The sequence below is a fragment of the Leptopilina heterotoma genome, unplaced genomic scaffold (genome assembly GCF_015476425.1).
Source record: "Leptopilina heterotoma isolate Lh14 unplaced genomic scaffold, ASM1547642v1 Lhet_54, whole genome shotgun sequence".
NCBI classification, from domain to species: Eukaryota; Metazoa; Arthropoda; class Insecta; order Hymenoptera; family Figitidae; genus Leptopilina; species Leptopilina heterotoma.
The window spans coordinates 6,675,614-6,693,331 of record NW_025111118.1 but is presented as its reverse complement, the minus strand read 5'-3'; the positions used below and the strand labels follow the sequence as shown (position 1 = coordinate 6,693,331).

Sequence of the window (17,718 nt, the reverse complement as noted above, 5' to 3'; positions counted from 1 at the left end):
ATACTAGAAAGTAGAATAATTACAATCAATCAAATTCATAAACTTGCTTTCAACATTAAGATGTCTTCTATTCGTAATGATTATCCGAAAATAAATTATGTCCTACTAAATTCATATATTCAGATGTGATTCATTATCACTATAATCTGCATAAATTTTGCACATTAAATATTTCGATCGTTTAAACCAAATTTTATAGTTTAGTGTGATAATTATTAAATACCACACATCAACAGATTTCTAAAGATGTTAAATTTTTTATGATTCTTTAAGGGCTCGAACTAGGTCCGTAAATTTGCTTGAAGTCCGTAAAAGTCCGTTTTTTTTTTAAAAAAAAGATCCATAAAATCCGTAATTTATCCGTAATCCAATTATTTGAAAATTTATTGATAAAATTCAATTATGTTGAACAATTTCTAAAAATTCTCGTCAAAATTTCAATTATCTTTATATAAATAATAAAATTCTTCTCCAAAATTCAATTATTATTTTCAAAAATTTTAATAAAATTCTTGGCAAAATATCAATTATTTGCAAAAATTTTCATCAATTCAATGATTTTTAATATCTATTTTAATAAAATTTTCCAAAAGAAATCAATTTTTAAATAAAAAAAAATAAATAAAAAAAATATTTTTAAAATATAAAAAATATTTAACAAAATTCTACGCAAACATTTAATTTATTATTTTCATAAAATAATATAAATTTCACAGGAATTCAATTATTTACAAATTTTTTTATAAATTTCTTCGCAATAATTTAACAATTTTTATAAATAATAAAATTTTTACAGAGATTTAATTATTTTTGTAAATAATAAAATCCCTTTTATAGGAATTCAATTATTTTCATAAATAATAAAACTTTTTGTAGAATTTCAATTATTTGTAATACAATTTCAATCGAATTCGTTGAGAAATTTAATTATTCTTAAAAATTTTATTAAAATTCGTCGAAAGAATTCAATTATTTAAAAATTTGTTGATAAAATTCTTTGTGGGAATTGAATTTTAAGAAACATTTAATTATTCAATAAATTATTTATTTTTGCATTTAAATAATTGAATTCTAGTAGAATTTTCTAATAAAAATTGATTTAAAAATGAATTTCAGTTAAAATTTTAGATAATAATTGAATATTAAAAGCAATATAGCGTGAATTTTTAAAAATAATTGAATTTTGAAATTCATTTTTTTTTGAAAAAGTTTAATTGAATCTTTTTAATATTATTTTAAGTTTTTATTTTCTAATATTTATTTAATTGAAGAATTTACGGATAATTGAAATTTCGTAAAATTGAATATTGTAAAAGAATGGATTTGAAAATTGTCAAAGAACTTTCTCGAAAATTATTAAAAATAATCGATTTAAAGAAGAATTTTAGTTAAAAATTCTTATAAATAATAATTGAATTGTGAATGATTTTATCACTCAGTCATTAATTATTATTATTAATTATTATATATCGATAACTCCGAGTCTTCGACTCGGAGTTATCGATATCTTCATGTTTTATAGTTATGCAAAATTTAATTTATAGTTTTAAGTAAAATGTTCTCTTCTTTGACTCGGACTGGTTATATTTTTGCCAGTAATTGGTCCGTAATTTTTTATTTTTGGTCCGTAAAGTCCGTATTTTTAAATAGTTTTACTGGTTCGAGCCTTGATTTTTATTTAATCTAAACATCCGGATAAAATGCAGTATTGAATTATCATCATTTATATATAAAAAATCATTTATAGAAAAAAATGGTTGAAGCCGGTGGCGAAATCTTTTTATAGAATTAGCAATAAATATTGGTTTTCATAACTCACCCTTTGCCGAAGAGTCTTGTAGTGATGAGCATTCGAAATTGTTCGCAATCTAATCGTAAATCCGCTTCGATGGATAATTTCGTTGAACCTGGACGATTTCCAAGGGTGTCGTCATCTCCACTGTAATCGAGGGTTCTTATTCTTGTTAGGCATGGTGTTTGCTCGCCAAGTGTCAACTCTCTCAATTCCATGGGTCCTTTAAAATCAATTTATTTCTAATTTATTCCACATTTTAATCAAAAATAATTGAATTTTAAAAAACGTTGCACAGGAAATAGATTTTTTTAGTGATTCTCGTTTTTTATACACAGTATTTTTTTTCTTTTTGCATTTATGCAATGCAGTTAAAAATCTGGCTAAAAAAGTCTACTCCCTTAATTTTTTTTTATTCAGTTATTTTTCTTTATAATAATTTATTTGCATATATTTTATTCCTCCCTCGTGAAACAATAGGAGATTTTATCGAAAAAGAAAAAAATGCATCATTAATTGTACCGACCTAGTTTACATAAACCGTTTCTTAAGCTGCGATTATTTTTCGTTTTATTTATTTAACAAAAAAATTTTCTAACGGACTTTTCAAGTATTAGATTTATTGTTGTGATTATACTGGAGAGAATAATTTGTGGCTTTTTTATGATTAATTATTCATACACTTTTGTGTAAAAATATTTTTCTTGTTTATTTTGCATTTGGTATTGTTTTGAAATATTTTTATTCTGTGAGAAGATGTATTTTTTTGTTAAATACACTTTTAAAAATAGGGTTTTATCTATAGAATGAAAGATGTCTATAAAAGATATTTTAATCTTTCTAATTAATTAATTTTAATTGAAACATTTTTTCAATCTTTTTGGTGTAAAGTTGAAGTTTGATTAAACAAATTAAAACAGTGTACAATGTGAAAAGGTTATTATTATTTTGCTTAAACTCTGTTTATAGTTAAATTATAATTTTTAGGTATAAATATCCTTAAAGAAAACTTACGAAAACTTAAATAAAAAGTAAATTATTTATTGAAGACCAATACCAAGAATTCCAGGTTTTGCTTCATTCAACAGAGGCTCGAGTCTTTCCTTTGCTAGTGAAAAAATACTCCCAGCACTGAACCTCCACCTGAAATTAGAAATTAAATTTTTGTTCTTTTAATAGAAATTTTTATTTTATATTTGGGAAATTTATTTATTCTTGTGGATTTTATTTTTGAGGCTTTTTTAAATGTTTGTTTTGATATATTATCTCTATTAAAATAGAGTATTTTAGAAAAATATTATGATTTATGAATATATATTTATATATTTATTTTCTTATGGCAATATCCGTTACTAATTTATTTCTCGCATGCTTCTAGTTATGAGGATATAATTATTAAACTTTCATTGACTATTTTTAGATATATAGAACATAATAAAAAAAAGGATTATGCTTTGAATATTTTAAAGGGTCTACAATTAGAATGTAAATTATAATCTAGTTGCATTAATAACAATTGTTGTTTCACATATATACGTATCAAGTATATTTGTATACGAGAGTTATTTGAGGGTGTTTCTTGGGAAGCTCGCGTGGCCCATCTTTAATTCATGGTTCTTTTCCAACACATAGGAATTAACTCCTGGCAAAAGATACCGCTCCAATTAGACACATATACATTATTCACAAAACTTTCATTGTGAATTCAACTTTTTGATCATGTCAAGTAAACGCAATTTATTTATTATTATAAATAGGTACAGATAAGTTTTACAAATTGTTTTATTTTTTTTTTAGTAAATTTAAATTCATATTGTTATTTGTAATTATAATTATTGTTGTTATAGGTGTACATTTTCATTTATTTCATTATTTAATTTAGTTAATTAATAGAATTGTCAAATTAAATTGAAAAATTAATTGATTTTTTTCGATCGAGTTTAAAAATTAAATAATATTGAGTAATTTCTTCCAATCGGAGTTTATTCAATTGATTATATGGGAAGTGTAAATTTTCTAAAAGTCAATTACGTAAATTATAGAATTGTTGACAATAGGAGTTGAACTTGTGAAAATTAAAAGCGCGAGAAGTGAACAAGTTTTTAGATGTTTATCTATCCCCTTGATATATTTTGTAAATTTTTTTGCATTAATCTCAATGTCGTTAGAGTAGTTCGTATTTGGATACTTGATAGACCCGTTTCTCAGGTTCAAGAAAAAGGTTTCATGCTGCAAAAAGAAGCGAATGCAGTATACACTTGACTTTAATTCTTTCCCATGAAAACTTGAAATCAGATAATTGAAAGCCAATCTTATTTTTCCTCCTCGAAAAAAGAGAATAAAAAAATATTCTACTTTACAAATAATATTTACTTTATTTATGAAATAAATTTTGGTCTAGAATTGTTTTTCTACTTATTTATTTATTCCCTGGGGAATTAATTTCCTAGTGTACAAAATCTGCGATTTAATAAAAAATCAAATTTCAAATCTAAAATTTTCCATTTACAATCTTTACCTAATTTTCCTACATTTTTGGAATTTTATTTTATTTTTAAACCACATGCAAAAATAAGAGAAAATTCCAAAAATGTAGGGAAATTAATCTTTAGATTTAATTTTATATTTGATTGTGTTTGTTTATGCAACAAATCACTATTTATTGTCGTTATGACTGACATCGTTTTGAAATTGTCGAAAAGAAAAGAATAATGAAAGATTGAAAGTGTGATTCACTGTAAATTTTTTTCGCAAGACAGGAAGTGGTGTGTACACGAGGTGCAGTATATATATAAGAACAGCAGGGCAATACTTTGAAAATATATCCTTTACACCTACTGGTCAAACGCCCACGACATTGCAATGCATTGAATTATATGTGTGCGGACCTTTTTCTTCTTGCACTCTTTGGTGCGGTAATGAATTCACGCCATTAAAGCAATATCGCGGTCAAACCCTTTTGTAAAATGCTCCATTGCCATAGCGAACCTTATAACTTACCATATCAGTAAAACTGCCTTTTAAACTTTATCTCAAACTACATTTACTGCCAGAAATATGAATATGAAATTTATATTTTATTTCATTTCGAATGACTTGACGTATATGCGGAAAAAGCTAATGTATAATTTTTATGACATTGGGAAATATTTCACTACCGTTTATATTATTGTGTCTTTTGAAGAGAGTTTGGAATTTATTTGGGATATTGCTCTTAATTTATTTCTACTGGAGAGAAAATTATTTGAATGAAATAAATTATTAAACAATTATTTGAACGAACTAAACGATTTTTAAATAATTATTTGAATAGAATAGAATAGAGATTGAAAGAATTTTTTGCAGCTTAAGAAACGTTGGTGAAGTTCACAACGTTTATAATCAACGATTTCATAAGAAAAATATTTTTTTAAGCAAATTTTTATTAATTTTTGTATAGAAAATATTTTGGTTAGTTTTTTGAATAATGATTTACAGAAGAAATATTTACGAACAAAAAATTTTATTCTTTTTTGTAGGAAAATAATTCTTTTTTTTCAATCGTTGATCATAAACGTTGCGAACTTCACCGACGTCTTAAGAAAATGAATTGTGTAGATGATGGTGGAGAATATTTGTCTCATGTTGAATATAGTTAGTTATTTTGCCAATGTATGGTAGCTATATGGTGGCAAAATGCTTTCTAGTGTTGACCGCGTGTAGAACCTATAACGTGAAAGGTAATAGAAGGAATGTGGAATGTTTACGAATGCGCTAGTAGCTCATTTCCTATAACAGAGTTCATTTCCCTTTAGTATATATGTACCTTGAGATCACTACTTTACTAGAAACAAAAATTTTTGCAAAATTATTTTCTATTTCAATTGTAGCGAAATTATTCCGAACAAATTTTAGTAATTTGTCTGAAAGAGTTCTCTTCCTAATTGAAAAACAACCAAATTGGAATCGGTGTGTGTGTATTTTTGGTCTACAGTGATAAAACACAATTTCATTTTCGACGAAGAAAAAGTTGTTATGTCTGATAAAATTTTATTCTAAAAAGAAAAATTTTCTTGATAAAATTCACGAATTGGATTTCTCATCTTGTTTTTATAAAAACTTTGTCTATTTTCCTTTCCTTTTCTTTTCTCATTTCTTTTTCTTGAAAAAAGATTCATGACATTTGAAGTCAATTTTGAAAATATTGTTTGCCTTTTTTCTGAAATAATAATGGGAAATTATTTTCATTTCATTGTTTGTAGTGATTCAACAGACAGTGAGGTAAATTTTTATTCTTGGACAATAAAGAGGTAGTGGTTGAAAATTTCAATTTCAGAATTGTTTAGAATTCCGGAGTTAGTCAATGAACTTTCAATTGAATACTGAGAAGAATATACAATTCTATTTAAATAGTTTGAAGTTAATAGGATTCATTGTATATAAATAGAAATCACGTTATATGTACGTGAATTTTTTTTATTCCCAAACATAGAGATTCCCATAATAGAATATTAGAATATATTTCGTTTTCATGACTGGAATATGCGAAGAATAAATGAAAATATATTTACTTTCTTCTCGGAATATTTATATATTATTCAAAGTACAGTATAGTAATTAAAATACTAATTTTTTAAAATGGGCTTATACTGTTAGTGTTCTTTGTTTATTCCTGCTACTCTGATATTCGGTTTTTTGATCCAGATTTTGACTATTGTAATTTTTTTGTTTGAAATTTTTGCTTACCATCGATTTACGAGAAGACTGAGCCATTCGGCAGTTTCGTCTTTGTAAAGAGCCCTCCTTCTTCGTAACCTTGCTAAATCTTGATGCAGTGCTGTTTGCAGTAATCGAGATAGTCTTCCTTTGACTACTGTACCTGCCACGGCTAAAACTAAAACTAGCCATGCCAAAGATAGTCCTGCGGCTCCAACAATCCAGGCTATTGTTAAAGCTACTCCTAAATAGAGTGATCCTCGTATTATTTCGGCATCTCTCTGCAACAAAATAGACAAAAACAAAAAAACTTTGAGTACATTAATTTTTATTTTTATTCTTTTAATTTATTTAAGTAAAATATTGATATATTGATGCAAATTAATGTACGTTCTATATTATTTATTGCATATTAGTAAAAGATAAATTATATTAATAATATTTAATTTTATCGTATAGAAATTTTCCATTTGAAAAAAAGAAAATATAATTACGAATCTTTAGGACATATTTAAAATTTTAAAACATTCAAATTCTAGCATTAAAGTTAATTAAAATCAATAAAAAAAGGTTTAAATATTACACTAATGACACTATAGAAAATTATATAATGATACTTAGACGACAATTATTGACTCCATGCGAAAAGTCAAGATTATAATTATTGGAGAGTAAAAATAGTTCCATAATGATTTTCAGAGAGACAGGTAAATTATATATTTAAATATACTTTCTTTCAACCATTAATTCTCATTCAAGTGAAAGAATTTTTTTTTGGGGGGAAAACTGGATGAAAGTTCTTTGAGAAGAATATTTTAATTCTTTTTCTTTGATGGGGGGTAATGAATGTGAGTGTACTGAGGAAAATAATAAGATGTAAAAACATACTTAACACCCAATAAATGAAACCGAAGGAACCCAATTGCATATTAACTCACGCAATATCGCGTGTTTACTACAAAGAAATTTCTTGACGTCATTTGAGACGTCATTAACCTCCCTTAGAGAAATGAATGTGGACAAAAAATTTTAAGATACTTTTATACCTTTTATGTCTTTCTGCTTCAGTAATATGCGAAAATATGTAAATAAAACATAACGGTTTAATTATTAGGAATTTTTCCTTTTCAATTTACGTAAAATATTTTGTTTTTATCAGTTAACGATTTTTTGTATTAAAATCCCAGGGGAACTATTTGCCATAAAAATAAAAGAAATAAGTATCAAATAAATTTATACTTGATACAAAAAAAGATTATTAGTCCTAAAGACAAATTTATATCGAATTCAATCAAATTGTAGTTTGTTTAAATAAATACTTTCTATTGTTGCAAATTATAAATTATTGTTCGTGTGACGTGTACGTACAATATAAGGCAATTATTATTTAAAAATCAATTGTAAAATTTAATACTAAAATATTTAAATCGTGTTTTGGCTATCTGCTTTGCAAAAAGCCATTAAATCAAAAAAAAAAAAAAAAATGTTTAAATGAGATTTAAATTTAGGTTTTGAAAAAATAAATTTAAATAACTTCCCAAAAGATTTACATTTCATTTATGTAAAATAAAATTTCTTCTAAATTAAAATGAAAATTCAGAAATCTGCTATGCATAACTTTGTATAATCAACATTGTCAGTGTGTATAGTATAATAATGATAAGTAAAAGTTTGATAAATCTTTGATAAAAGCTTGATAATAGTACTTTGAAGCCTTGCGCGTAAACTCACTGATCACATGCTTGCAAATTGTAGTTAGGACCTTTGGTTGTGTTATCCCACTGGTCAATATGCTTGCTCATTGTAGTTAAGATCTTTGGGTGTTTAATCCCACTGGTCAATATGCTTGCTTTTTTTAGTTAGGATCTTTGGGTGTTTAATCCCACTGGTCAATGTGCTAGATTTTTTTTATTAGTTAGGATCTTTAGGTGTTTAATCCCACTGGCAATGCTTCTTTGCTTTTTTTTAGTTAGGATCTTTGGGTGTTTAATCCCACTGGTCAATGCTTCTTTGCTTTTTTTAGTTAGGATCTTTGGGTGTTTAATCCCACTGGTCAATATGCTTGCTTTTTTATTTAGGATCTTTGGGTGTTTAATCCCACTGGTCATTATGCTTTTTTTTAGTTAGGATCTTTAGGTGTTTAATCCCACTGGTCAATATGCTTGCTTTTTTATTTAGGATCTTTGGGTGTTTAATCCTACTGGTCAATATGCTTGCTTTTTTATTTAGGATCTTTGGGTGTTTAATCCCACTGGTCAATATGCTTGTTTATGGTAGTTAGGATCTTTGGGTACTTACTCCCACTGGTCAGTATGCTTGCTTATAGTAGGACCTTTGGGTATTTTATCAGGTTCGCGCGGTTAATTTACTCGAAACGTCGCGAGTCATGCGGAACTGACTTTCTCGTTTTCAGGTTCGGGTCGTGAAATTGAATCGTCGCGAGTCATGCGGAACTGACTTTCTCGTTTTCAGGTTCAGGTCGTAAAATTGAAACGTCGTGAGTCATGCGGAACTGACTTTCTCGTTTTCAGGTTCGGGTCGTGAAATTGAATCGTCGCGAGTCATGCGGAACTGACTTTCTCGTTTTCAGGTTCGGGTCGTGAAATTGAATCGTCGCGAGTCATGCGGAACTGACTTTCTCGTTTTCAGGTTCAGGTCGTAAAATTGAAACGTCGTGAGTCATGCGGAACTGACTTTCTCGTTTTCAGGTTCGGGTCGTGAAATTGAATCGTCGCGAGTCATGCGGAACTGACTTTCTCGTTTTCAGGTTCAGGTCGTAAAATTGAAACGTCGTGAGTCATGCGGAACTGACTTTCTCGTTTTCAGGTTCGGGTCGTGAAATTGAATCGTCGCGAGTCATGCGGAACTGACTTTCTCGTTTTCAGGTTCGGGTCGTGAAATTGAATCGTCGCGAATCAACCGTAAATGACTTTCTCGTTTTCAGGTTCGGGTCGTGAAATTGAATCGTCGCGAGGCATGCGGAACTGACTTTCTCGTTTTCAGGTTCGGGTCGTGAAATTGAATCGTCGCGAGTCAACCGTAAATGACTTTCTCGTTTTCAGGTTCGGGTCGTAAAATTGAATCGTCGCGAGTCATGCGGAACTGACTTTCTCGTTTTAAGGTTCGGGTCGTGAAATTGAATCGTCGCGAGTCATGCGGAACTGACTTTCTCGTTTTCAGGTTCGGGTCGTGAAATTTAATCGTCGCGAGTCAACCGTAAATAACTTTCTCGCTTTCAGGTTCGGGTCGTATAATTGAATCGTCGCGAGTCATGCGGAACTGACTTTCTCGTTTTAAGGTTCGGGTCGTGAAATTGAATCGTCGCGAGTCATGCGGAACTGACTTTCTCGTTTTCAGGTTCGGGTCGTAAAATTGAATCGTCGCGAGTCATGCGGAACTGACTTTCTCGTTTTCAGGTTCGGGTCGTGAAATTTAATCGTCGCGAGTCAACCGTAAATAACTTTCTCGCTTTCAGGTTCGGGTCGTATAATTGAATCGTCGCGAGTCATGCGGAACTGACTTTCTCGCTTTCAGGTTCGGGTCGTGAAATTGAATCGTCGCGAGTCATGCGGAACTGACTTTCTCGTTTTCAGGTTCGGGTCGTAAAATTGAATCGTCGCGAGTCATGCGGAACTGACTTTCTCGTTTTCAGGTTCAGGTCGTAAAATTGAAACGTCGCGAGTCATGCGGAACTGACTTTCTCGTTTTCAGGCTCGGGTCGTGAAATTAAATCGTCGTGAGTCATGCGGAACTGACTTTCTCGTTTTCAGGTTCGGGTCGTGAAATTGAATCGTCGCGAGTCATGCGGAACTGACTTTCTCGTTTTCAGGTTCGGGTCGTGAAATTGAATCGTCGCGAATCAACCGTAAATGACTTTCTCGTTTTCAGGTTCGGGTCGTGAAATTGAATCGTCGCGAGTCATGCGGAACTGACTTTCTCGTTTTCAGGTTCGGGTCGTAAAATTGAATCGTCGCGAGTCATGCGGAACTGACTTTCTCGTTTTCAGGTTCAGGTCGTAAAATTGAAACGTCGCGAGTCATGCGGAACTGACTTTCTCGTTTTCAGGCTCGGGTCGTGAAATTTAATCGTCGCGAGTCAACCGTAAATAACTTTCTCGCTTTCAGGTTCGGGTCGTATAATTGAATCGTCGCGAGTCATGCGGAACTGACTTTCTCGCTTTCAGGTTCGGGTCGTGAAATTGAATCGTCGCGAGTCATGCGGAACTGACTTTCTCGTTTTCAGGTTCGGGTCGTAAAATTGAATCGTCGCGAGTCATGCGGAACTGACTTTCTCGTTTTCAGGTTCAGGTCGTAAAATTGAAACGTCGCGAGTCATGCGGAACTGACTTTCTCGTTTTCAGGCTCGGGTCGTGAAATTAAATCGTCGTGAGTCATGCGGAACTGACTTTCTCGTTTTCAGGTTCGGGTCGTGAAATTGAATCGTCGCGAGTCATGCGGAACTGACTTTCTCGTTTTCAGGTTCGGGTCGTGAAATTAAATCGTCGCGAGTCAACCGTAAATGACTTTCTCGTTTTCAGGTTCGGGTCGTAAAATTGAATCGTCGCGAGTCATGCGGAACTGACTTTCTCGTTTTCAGGTTCGGGTCGTATAATTGAATCGTCGTGAGTCATGCGGAACTGACTTTCTCGTTTTCAGGTTCGGGTCGTGAAATTTAATCGTCGCGAGTCATGCGCAACTGACTTTCTCGTTTTCAGGTTCGGGTCGTGAAATTACTTGATTACTACAACAACAATTTAGTTTAGGTAGCTTTAGGTTTAGTTTTTTTTAGTTAGGATCTTTAGGTGTTTTATCCTACTGGTCAATATGCTTGCTTTTTTATTAGTTAGGATCTTTGGGTGTTTTATCCTACTGGTCAATATGCTTGCTTTTTTATTTAGGATCTTTGGGTGTTTTATCCTACTGGTCAATATGCTTGCTTTTTTTAGTTAGGATCTTTGGGTGTTTAATCCCACTGGTCAATATGCTTGCTTTTTTATTTAGGATCTTTGGGTGTTTAATCCTACTGGTCAATATGCTTGCTTTTTTATTTAGGATCTTTGGGTGTTTAATCCCACTGGTCAATATGCTTGCTTTTTTTAGTTAGGATCTTTGGGTGTTTAATCCCACTGGTCAATATGCTTGCTTTTTTATTTAGGATCTTTGGGTGTTTTATCCTACTGGTCAGTATGCTTGCTTTTTTTAGTTAGGATCTTTGGGTGTTTAATCCCACTGGTCAATATGCTTGCTTTTTTTAATTAGGATCTTTGGGTGTTTAATCCCTCTGGTCAATATGCTTGTTCATAGTAGTTAGGATCTTTGGGTGTTTAATCCCACTGGTCAATATGCTTGCTTTTTTTAGTTAGGATCTTTGGGTGTTTAATCCCACTGGTCAATATGCTTGCTTTTTTATTTAGGATCTTTGGGTGTTTAATCCTACTGGTCAATATGCTTGCTTTTTTATTTAGGATGTTTGGGTGTTTAATCCCACTGGTCAATATGCTTGCTTTTTTTAGTTAGGATCTTTGGGTGTTTTATCCTACTGGTCAATATGCTTGCTTTTTTATTTAGGATCTTTGGGTGTTTTATCCTACTGGTCAATATGCTTGCTTTTTTTAGTTAGGATCTTTGGGTGTTTAATCCCACTGGTCAATATGCTTGCTTTTTTATTTAGGATCTTTGGGTGTTTAATCCTACTGGTCAATATGCTTGCTTTTTTATTTAGGATCTTTGGGTGTTTAATCCTACTGGTCAATATGCTTGCTTTTTTATTTAGGATCTTTGGGTGTTTAATCCCACTGGTCAATATGCTTGCTTTTTTTAGTTAGGATCTTTGGGTGTTTAATCCCACTGGTCAATATGCTTGCTTTTTTATTTAGGATCTTTGGGTGTTTTATCCTACTGGTCAGTATGCTTGCTTTTTTTAGTTAGGATCTTTGGGTGTTTAATCCCACTGGTCAATATGCTTGCTTTTTTTAGTTAGGATCTTTGGGTGTTTAATCCCTCTGGTCAATATGCTTGTTCATAGTAGTTAGGATCTTTGGGTGTTTAATCCCACTGGTCAATATGCTTGCTTTTTTTAGTTAGGATCTTTGGGTGTTTAATCCCACTGGTCAATATGCTTGCTTTTTTTAGTTAGGATCTTTGGGTGTTTAATCCCACTGGTCAATATGCTTGCTTTTTTATTTAGGATCTTTGGGTGTTTAATCCTACTGGTCAATATGCTTGCTTTTTTATTTAGGATGTTTGGGTGTTTAATCCCACTGGTCAATATGCTTGCTTTTTTTAGTTAGGATCTTTGGGTGTTTTATCCTACTGGTCAATATGCTTGCTTTTTTATTTAGGATCTTTGGGTGTTTTATCCTACTGGTCAATATGCTTGCTTTTTTTAGTTAAGATCTTTGGGTGTTTAATCCCACTGGTCAATATGCTTGCTTTTTTATTTAGGATCTTTGGGTGTTTAATCCTACTGGTCAATATGCTTGCTTTTTTATTTAGGATCTTTGGGTGTTTAATCCTACTGGTCAATATGCTTGCTTTTTTATTTAGGATCTTTGGGTGTTTAATCCCACTGGTCAATATGCTTGCTTTTTTTAGTTAGGATCTTTGGGTGTTTAATCCCACTGGTCAATATGCTTGCTTTTTATTTAGGATCTTTGGGTGTTTTATCCTACTGGTCAGTATGCTTGCTTTTTTTAGTTAGGATCTTTGGGTGTTTAATCCCACTGGTCAATATGCTTGCTTTTTTTAGTTAGGATCTTTGGGTGTTTAATCCCTCTGGTCAATATGCTTGTTCATAGTAGTTAGGATCTTTGGGTGTTTAATCACACTGGTCAATATGCTTGCTTTTTTTAGTTAGGATCTTTGGGTGTTTAATCCCACTGGTCAATATGCTTGCTTTTTTTAGTTAGGATCTTTGGGTGTTTAATCCCACTGGTCAATATGCTTGCTTTTTTATTTAGGATCTTTGGGTGTTTAATCCTACTGGTCAATATGCTTGCTTTTTTATTTAGGATCTTTGGGTGTTTAATCCCACTGGTCAATATGCTTGCTTTTTTATTTAGGATCTTTGGGTGTTTTATCCTACTGGTCAGTATGCTTGCTTTTTTTAGTTAGGATCTTTGGGTGTTTAATCCCACTGGTCAATATGCTTGCTTTTTTTAGTTAGGATCTTTGGGTGTTTAATCCCACTGGTCAATATGCTTGCTTTTTTTAGTTAGGATCTTTGGGTGTTTAATCCCACTGGTCAATATGCTTGCTTTTTTTAGTTAGGATCTTTGGGTGTTTAATCCCTCTGGTCAATATGCTTGTTCATAGTAGTTAGGATCTTTGGGTGTTTAATCCCACTGGTCAATATCCTTGCTTTTTTATTAGTTAGGATCTTTGGGTGTTTAATCCCACTGGTCAATATGCTTGCTTTTTTATTTAGGATCTTTGGGTGTTTAATCCCACTGGTCAATATGCTTGTTTTTTTATTTAGGATCTTTGGGTGTTTAATCCCACTGGTCAATATGCTTGCTTTTTTTAGTTAGGATCTTTGGGTATGTTTTCCCATTGGTCAATTATTTATTTATAGTAGTTTAAACGTTTGAGTTTTTAAATCTTTTGTATATTTTAATTGTTGTGTTTTGATGCAATAGTATATTACTTAGTTGAAGTTTCAAGACCAAATATTATTTTAAATCTTCAATGTGAAGTTAACAAGAAAAAAAGAGATCCTTTTAAAGAGAGGCACTCTCGTGTTATTTATATTAAAATTAACGATTTAATTATAAAGGTAAAAAACTAATCTCATTTGTAAATTACAAAGTTGATGTTTGCGTGCAGATTTCACTTATGTATTTTCTTATGCTTCTTTTTTGTGTTTGATTTTCTTTTCTATATTATCATATCGAGAGTAAAATTCTGTCTATTTATATAAATTAATAAAGATTTTTTATTTTTTTGCAATAATAAGAAATTAAACGATGTTACTTTCATTATCTTCTATTTTAGTAATTGTACTTTTATGAAAAGCATGTTTTTATTCACTAATTTAAATCTCATTTATTCTGGAACATCTTTTGTTGTTTGATAATAATCGTAGAAACCAGAGAGAATTTTCTTTTATTATTTTTTAATTTCTTTTCCAATGTTCTCCTCTATTATTTTTATTATTTTCTCCTATCTTATTTGCTTAGAAATGAAGTTTTTTGTGATAAAACAAAATAATAAATATGGTAAATGATAATAATTATAATAACAAAATATATTTTTGTTTGAAATTTTCTATCATTATTATTAAAGTTAAAAAAAATGATTTTAAGTAAGTTCTTAAATGAAAATAAAAAAATTCCTGCCCAGTAAAATACACTACTTCGTAAAATAAGACTACTAATTGAAGTTACTTTAACGGTAGAAAAGTCAGGGATCTCAAGTTTAAATCACTTGGGAAATCTGCTTGTTTCCGCAGTGGATAACATTGTTCTGTGTTCTTCTCACATTGCATTTGTTTCGGAACGGAGTATTTTTATATATACAATTGTAATTCTTCCTACAATCTTCAGGAGTTTTGTAATAGTATTAATAATTGAAATCATATTTGATTCGTATAATATGTATGAGAAATAGGAGAATAATTTATATCATTTACATTGTCTGGTACTTGTGTACCAGATATAAATATGTTTTTGCATTAAGTAATTTTTATTTTATTTAATCTTAATGATATTTGTTTTAGATATAAAAGGAAATGTTGAATAGAATTCAAGAAAGTATATTGAAAGCTTGTGACGTCTTGAAATAATGTTTGGTTTGTTAAAAATACGTTACGTATAATTTATAATTTAGCCTGATGATGATGATGACTACTTTCTATGTCATAGATTCGTAACTCTGTTGGAAAAAAATTACATAAACTTTTTTTTATTCTTTTTAACCGTTTGCTTCGAATTGTTTATTTGAGTAAAAATTATTTTATAAAATATTTCTTTATTATTTTATATAGAATATTTTATACAATAATAATGGGGAGATTTTTAAAAATTGTTTTGACTATAACACTTGTTAGAGAAAAAGAACTTTATTTCTCACTCTATCTCTCGATTGATGGGAACTAGTAGCAGCAGCTTATGGCTGTTTATTTTTGAATCTCTTTATGGGGACGGGGCTTCTTGTGGCTTTCAAATAACCGCAGAATCTCAGAGTTACCCACACTTTCCAGTTGAAAGTTCTTATAAACCAGATATACACGAAATTGAACTGCGCTGCTTGCAATAATATGATTTCTTTTTTGTTTTTCTTTTTGTTGAAGGCATTTCATTTCAACTATTATTTTATGTGCAACTTACTTGTAAATTGTACTGAAAAATGTAGCATAACTTTTACTATCACTGTGAATTTGAAAGTCTAGTTTAGCTTTTACTATATGAAAGTATAGTAAAAGTTACTTTATTATTTTTCCCTTGCAAATAATGATCCCTATTGCAAATACCCCTATTACCTTAAAAAAGAATATTTTACCGAATTAATGAATAAAAATTATTAATAAAAATAATGAAAATTATTAAAAAGTTATGAATGCAATCTCGTTTAAAGCTATATGTCTTTCTTCTTTAGTCTAGAGGAAATGTTGATGGAGTTTAGGGTTAAAAATATAATTATTCTTTGTACATTAGAATATTCCTGTTAAAAATTCATATAAATTATATGGAGTATTGATAAATTGACATTGATTTTAACTAATAAATTTGAGCTCACCTGTGTTTTTTGGTTGACTGCGAGGGCAAATTCTTCATCAGGAGCAGAATCATCAGGGGTCATATTGATAGACCCGGAGGCCCCGTTACTGACAGATTCGTTTAGGGGCCCCAAAGGTCCCCCTTCTTCAAATGGGCACTCTTCAATTGGACTGCAACTCCCACTCCCTTCTCGTTTTCCTGAAAATATAATTTCAAATTTTAACATAAATCTAATTAATTATACACTGTAAAAAATTTAGGGAGTTAACGGACTCGGGAGTTGGGAGTAAAATTTTTCGAGTCAAAAATCAACTCCAAAAGAGAGTTAATTTCTAACTCCCTTCATTCAATACCCGCGCGAGTTATTTTTTCCTTGGGGAGTTAGCATTTGGGTGTGAAATTTTAACTCTCTTTATTTAACTCCCCTGGCATTAACTCCCCAATGGGTGCGACTTTTATAGACCCCCCGGGGGAGTTAAAATTCAACTCCCTTTTTTTACAGTGTAGGTGTGGGAGTTAAGTGTTATATTGGTGAATCAATATTTACAAGACTATGAATCACAGATAAGTAAATTAATTTGTTTCCTTTTATTCAAATGTTTCAAATAATTTGTCTTAATAAAAAAATGTTATGTTATGCTCGAAACTGTTTTTGATAACCAAACTAATTAAGCGAGTATTTTTGCAGTAATTTCTTTTATTTATTTACTCTTATTATAATTTTATTATTATTATTATTATATTATAGTTTTTTAGGTGGGCTCCACATTCTGTTATACTTGTGGATCAAAGTGGATCAGATGGATTTTTAATTAAAGTTAAGTATTTTAATTAAATTTTTGTTTCTTCTTCTCATACTTAAAAATTTCCGTCTTGATCACCAGGTAATTTTCTGTTGAGTAGTCAACTAATTATGTATTACTAGCAATTTTTTGCCTTTTTGCGTCCTACTTCAATGCCAAGGTAATCTTTTTAAGTGAATACTTCTTGTAGATGAATTACAATAATCAGGAAATTTCTGTATTTAATTTTATCAAATTGTTTCAGGTACGTCCCACATCCTATGAGTTTTTTGAGTCGGACCAAAAAAAGCGATGAGTATTCTAGGAAGAAGGATAAAAATTCATTATAGGAGAAAGAAAAAGTTCTATTAATGCAGGATGCTATTCTCTAAATTTGAATTAGTAAAAGTATTCACTAATTTAAATTAGTAACTGATTTTTTGCATTTCAATTAGTTTTTACCAACAAATAGTAATTTTTACTAATTTGTTAATAAAATTGACTAATTCAAAAGCAAAAGGCCAGACACTAATTCAAATTAGTAAATATTTTTACTAATTGGTATAAGAATTGTTATTGTTATTTTTTTGTGAAATCATGTGTAAGGGGAGACAAGTGCGGTAAATTGGATGTGTCTCACTGTGGAGAGCGGGGTGGAGCTCTCCACCGGTTAGTGTAATGTGATTTAGTGATTAGTTTTACTCTTATTATTATTATTATTATTATTATTTTTA

The 17,718-nt window shown here is 30.5% G+C and overlaps 1 protein-coding gene across 5 annotated transcripts in view; it reads right to left on the bottom strand.

The window, feature by feature from the left end:
* The window catches only part of LOC122508474 (tricalbin-2-like), a 45,818-nt gene that overhangs the window by 6,586 nt on the left and 21,514 nt on the right, over positions 1 to 17,718 (bottom strand). For all 5 annotated transcript variants that reach the window (XM_043621848.1, XM_043621846.1, XM_043621843.1 and 2 more), the window contains 4 exons: positions 16,222 to 16,400; positions 6,518 to 6,768; positions 2,850 to 2,935; positions 1,820 to 2,015 (listed from right to left, as the gene is read on the bottom strand). In XM_043621848.1, the coding sequence (XP_043477783.1) occupies positions 1,820 to 2,015; positions 2,850 to 2,935; positions 6,518 to 6,768; positions 16,222 to 16,284 (596 nt within the window). In that variant the 5' untranslated portion in view covers positions 16,285 to 16,400. The remainder of the gene's footprint in view (positions 1 to 1,819; positions 2,016 to 2,849; positions 2,936 to 6,517; positions 6,769 to 16,221; positions 16,401 to 17,718) is intronic.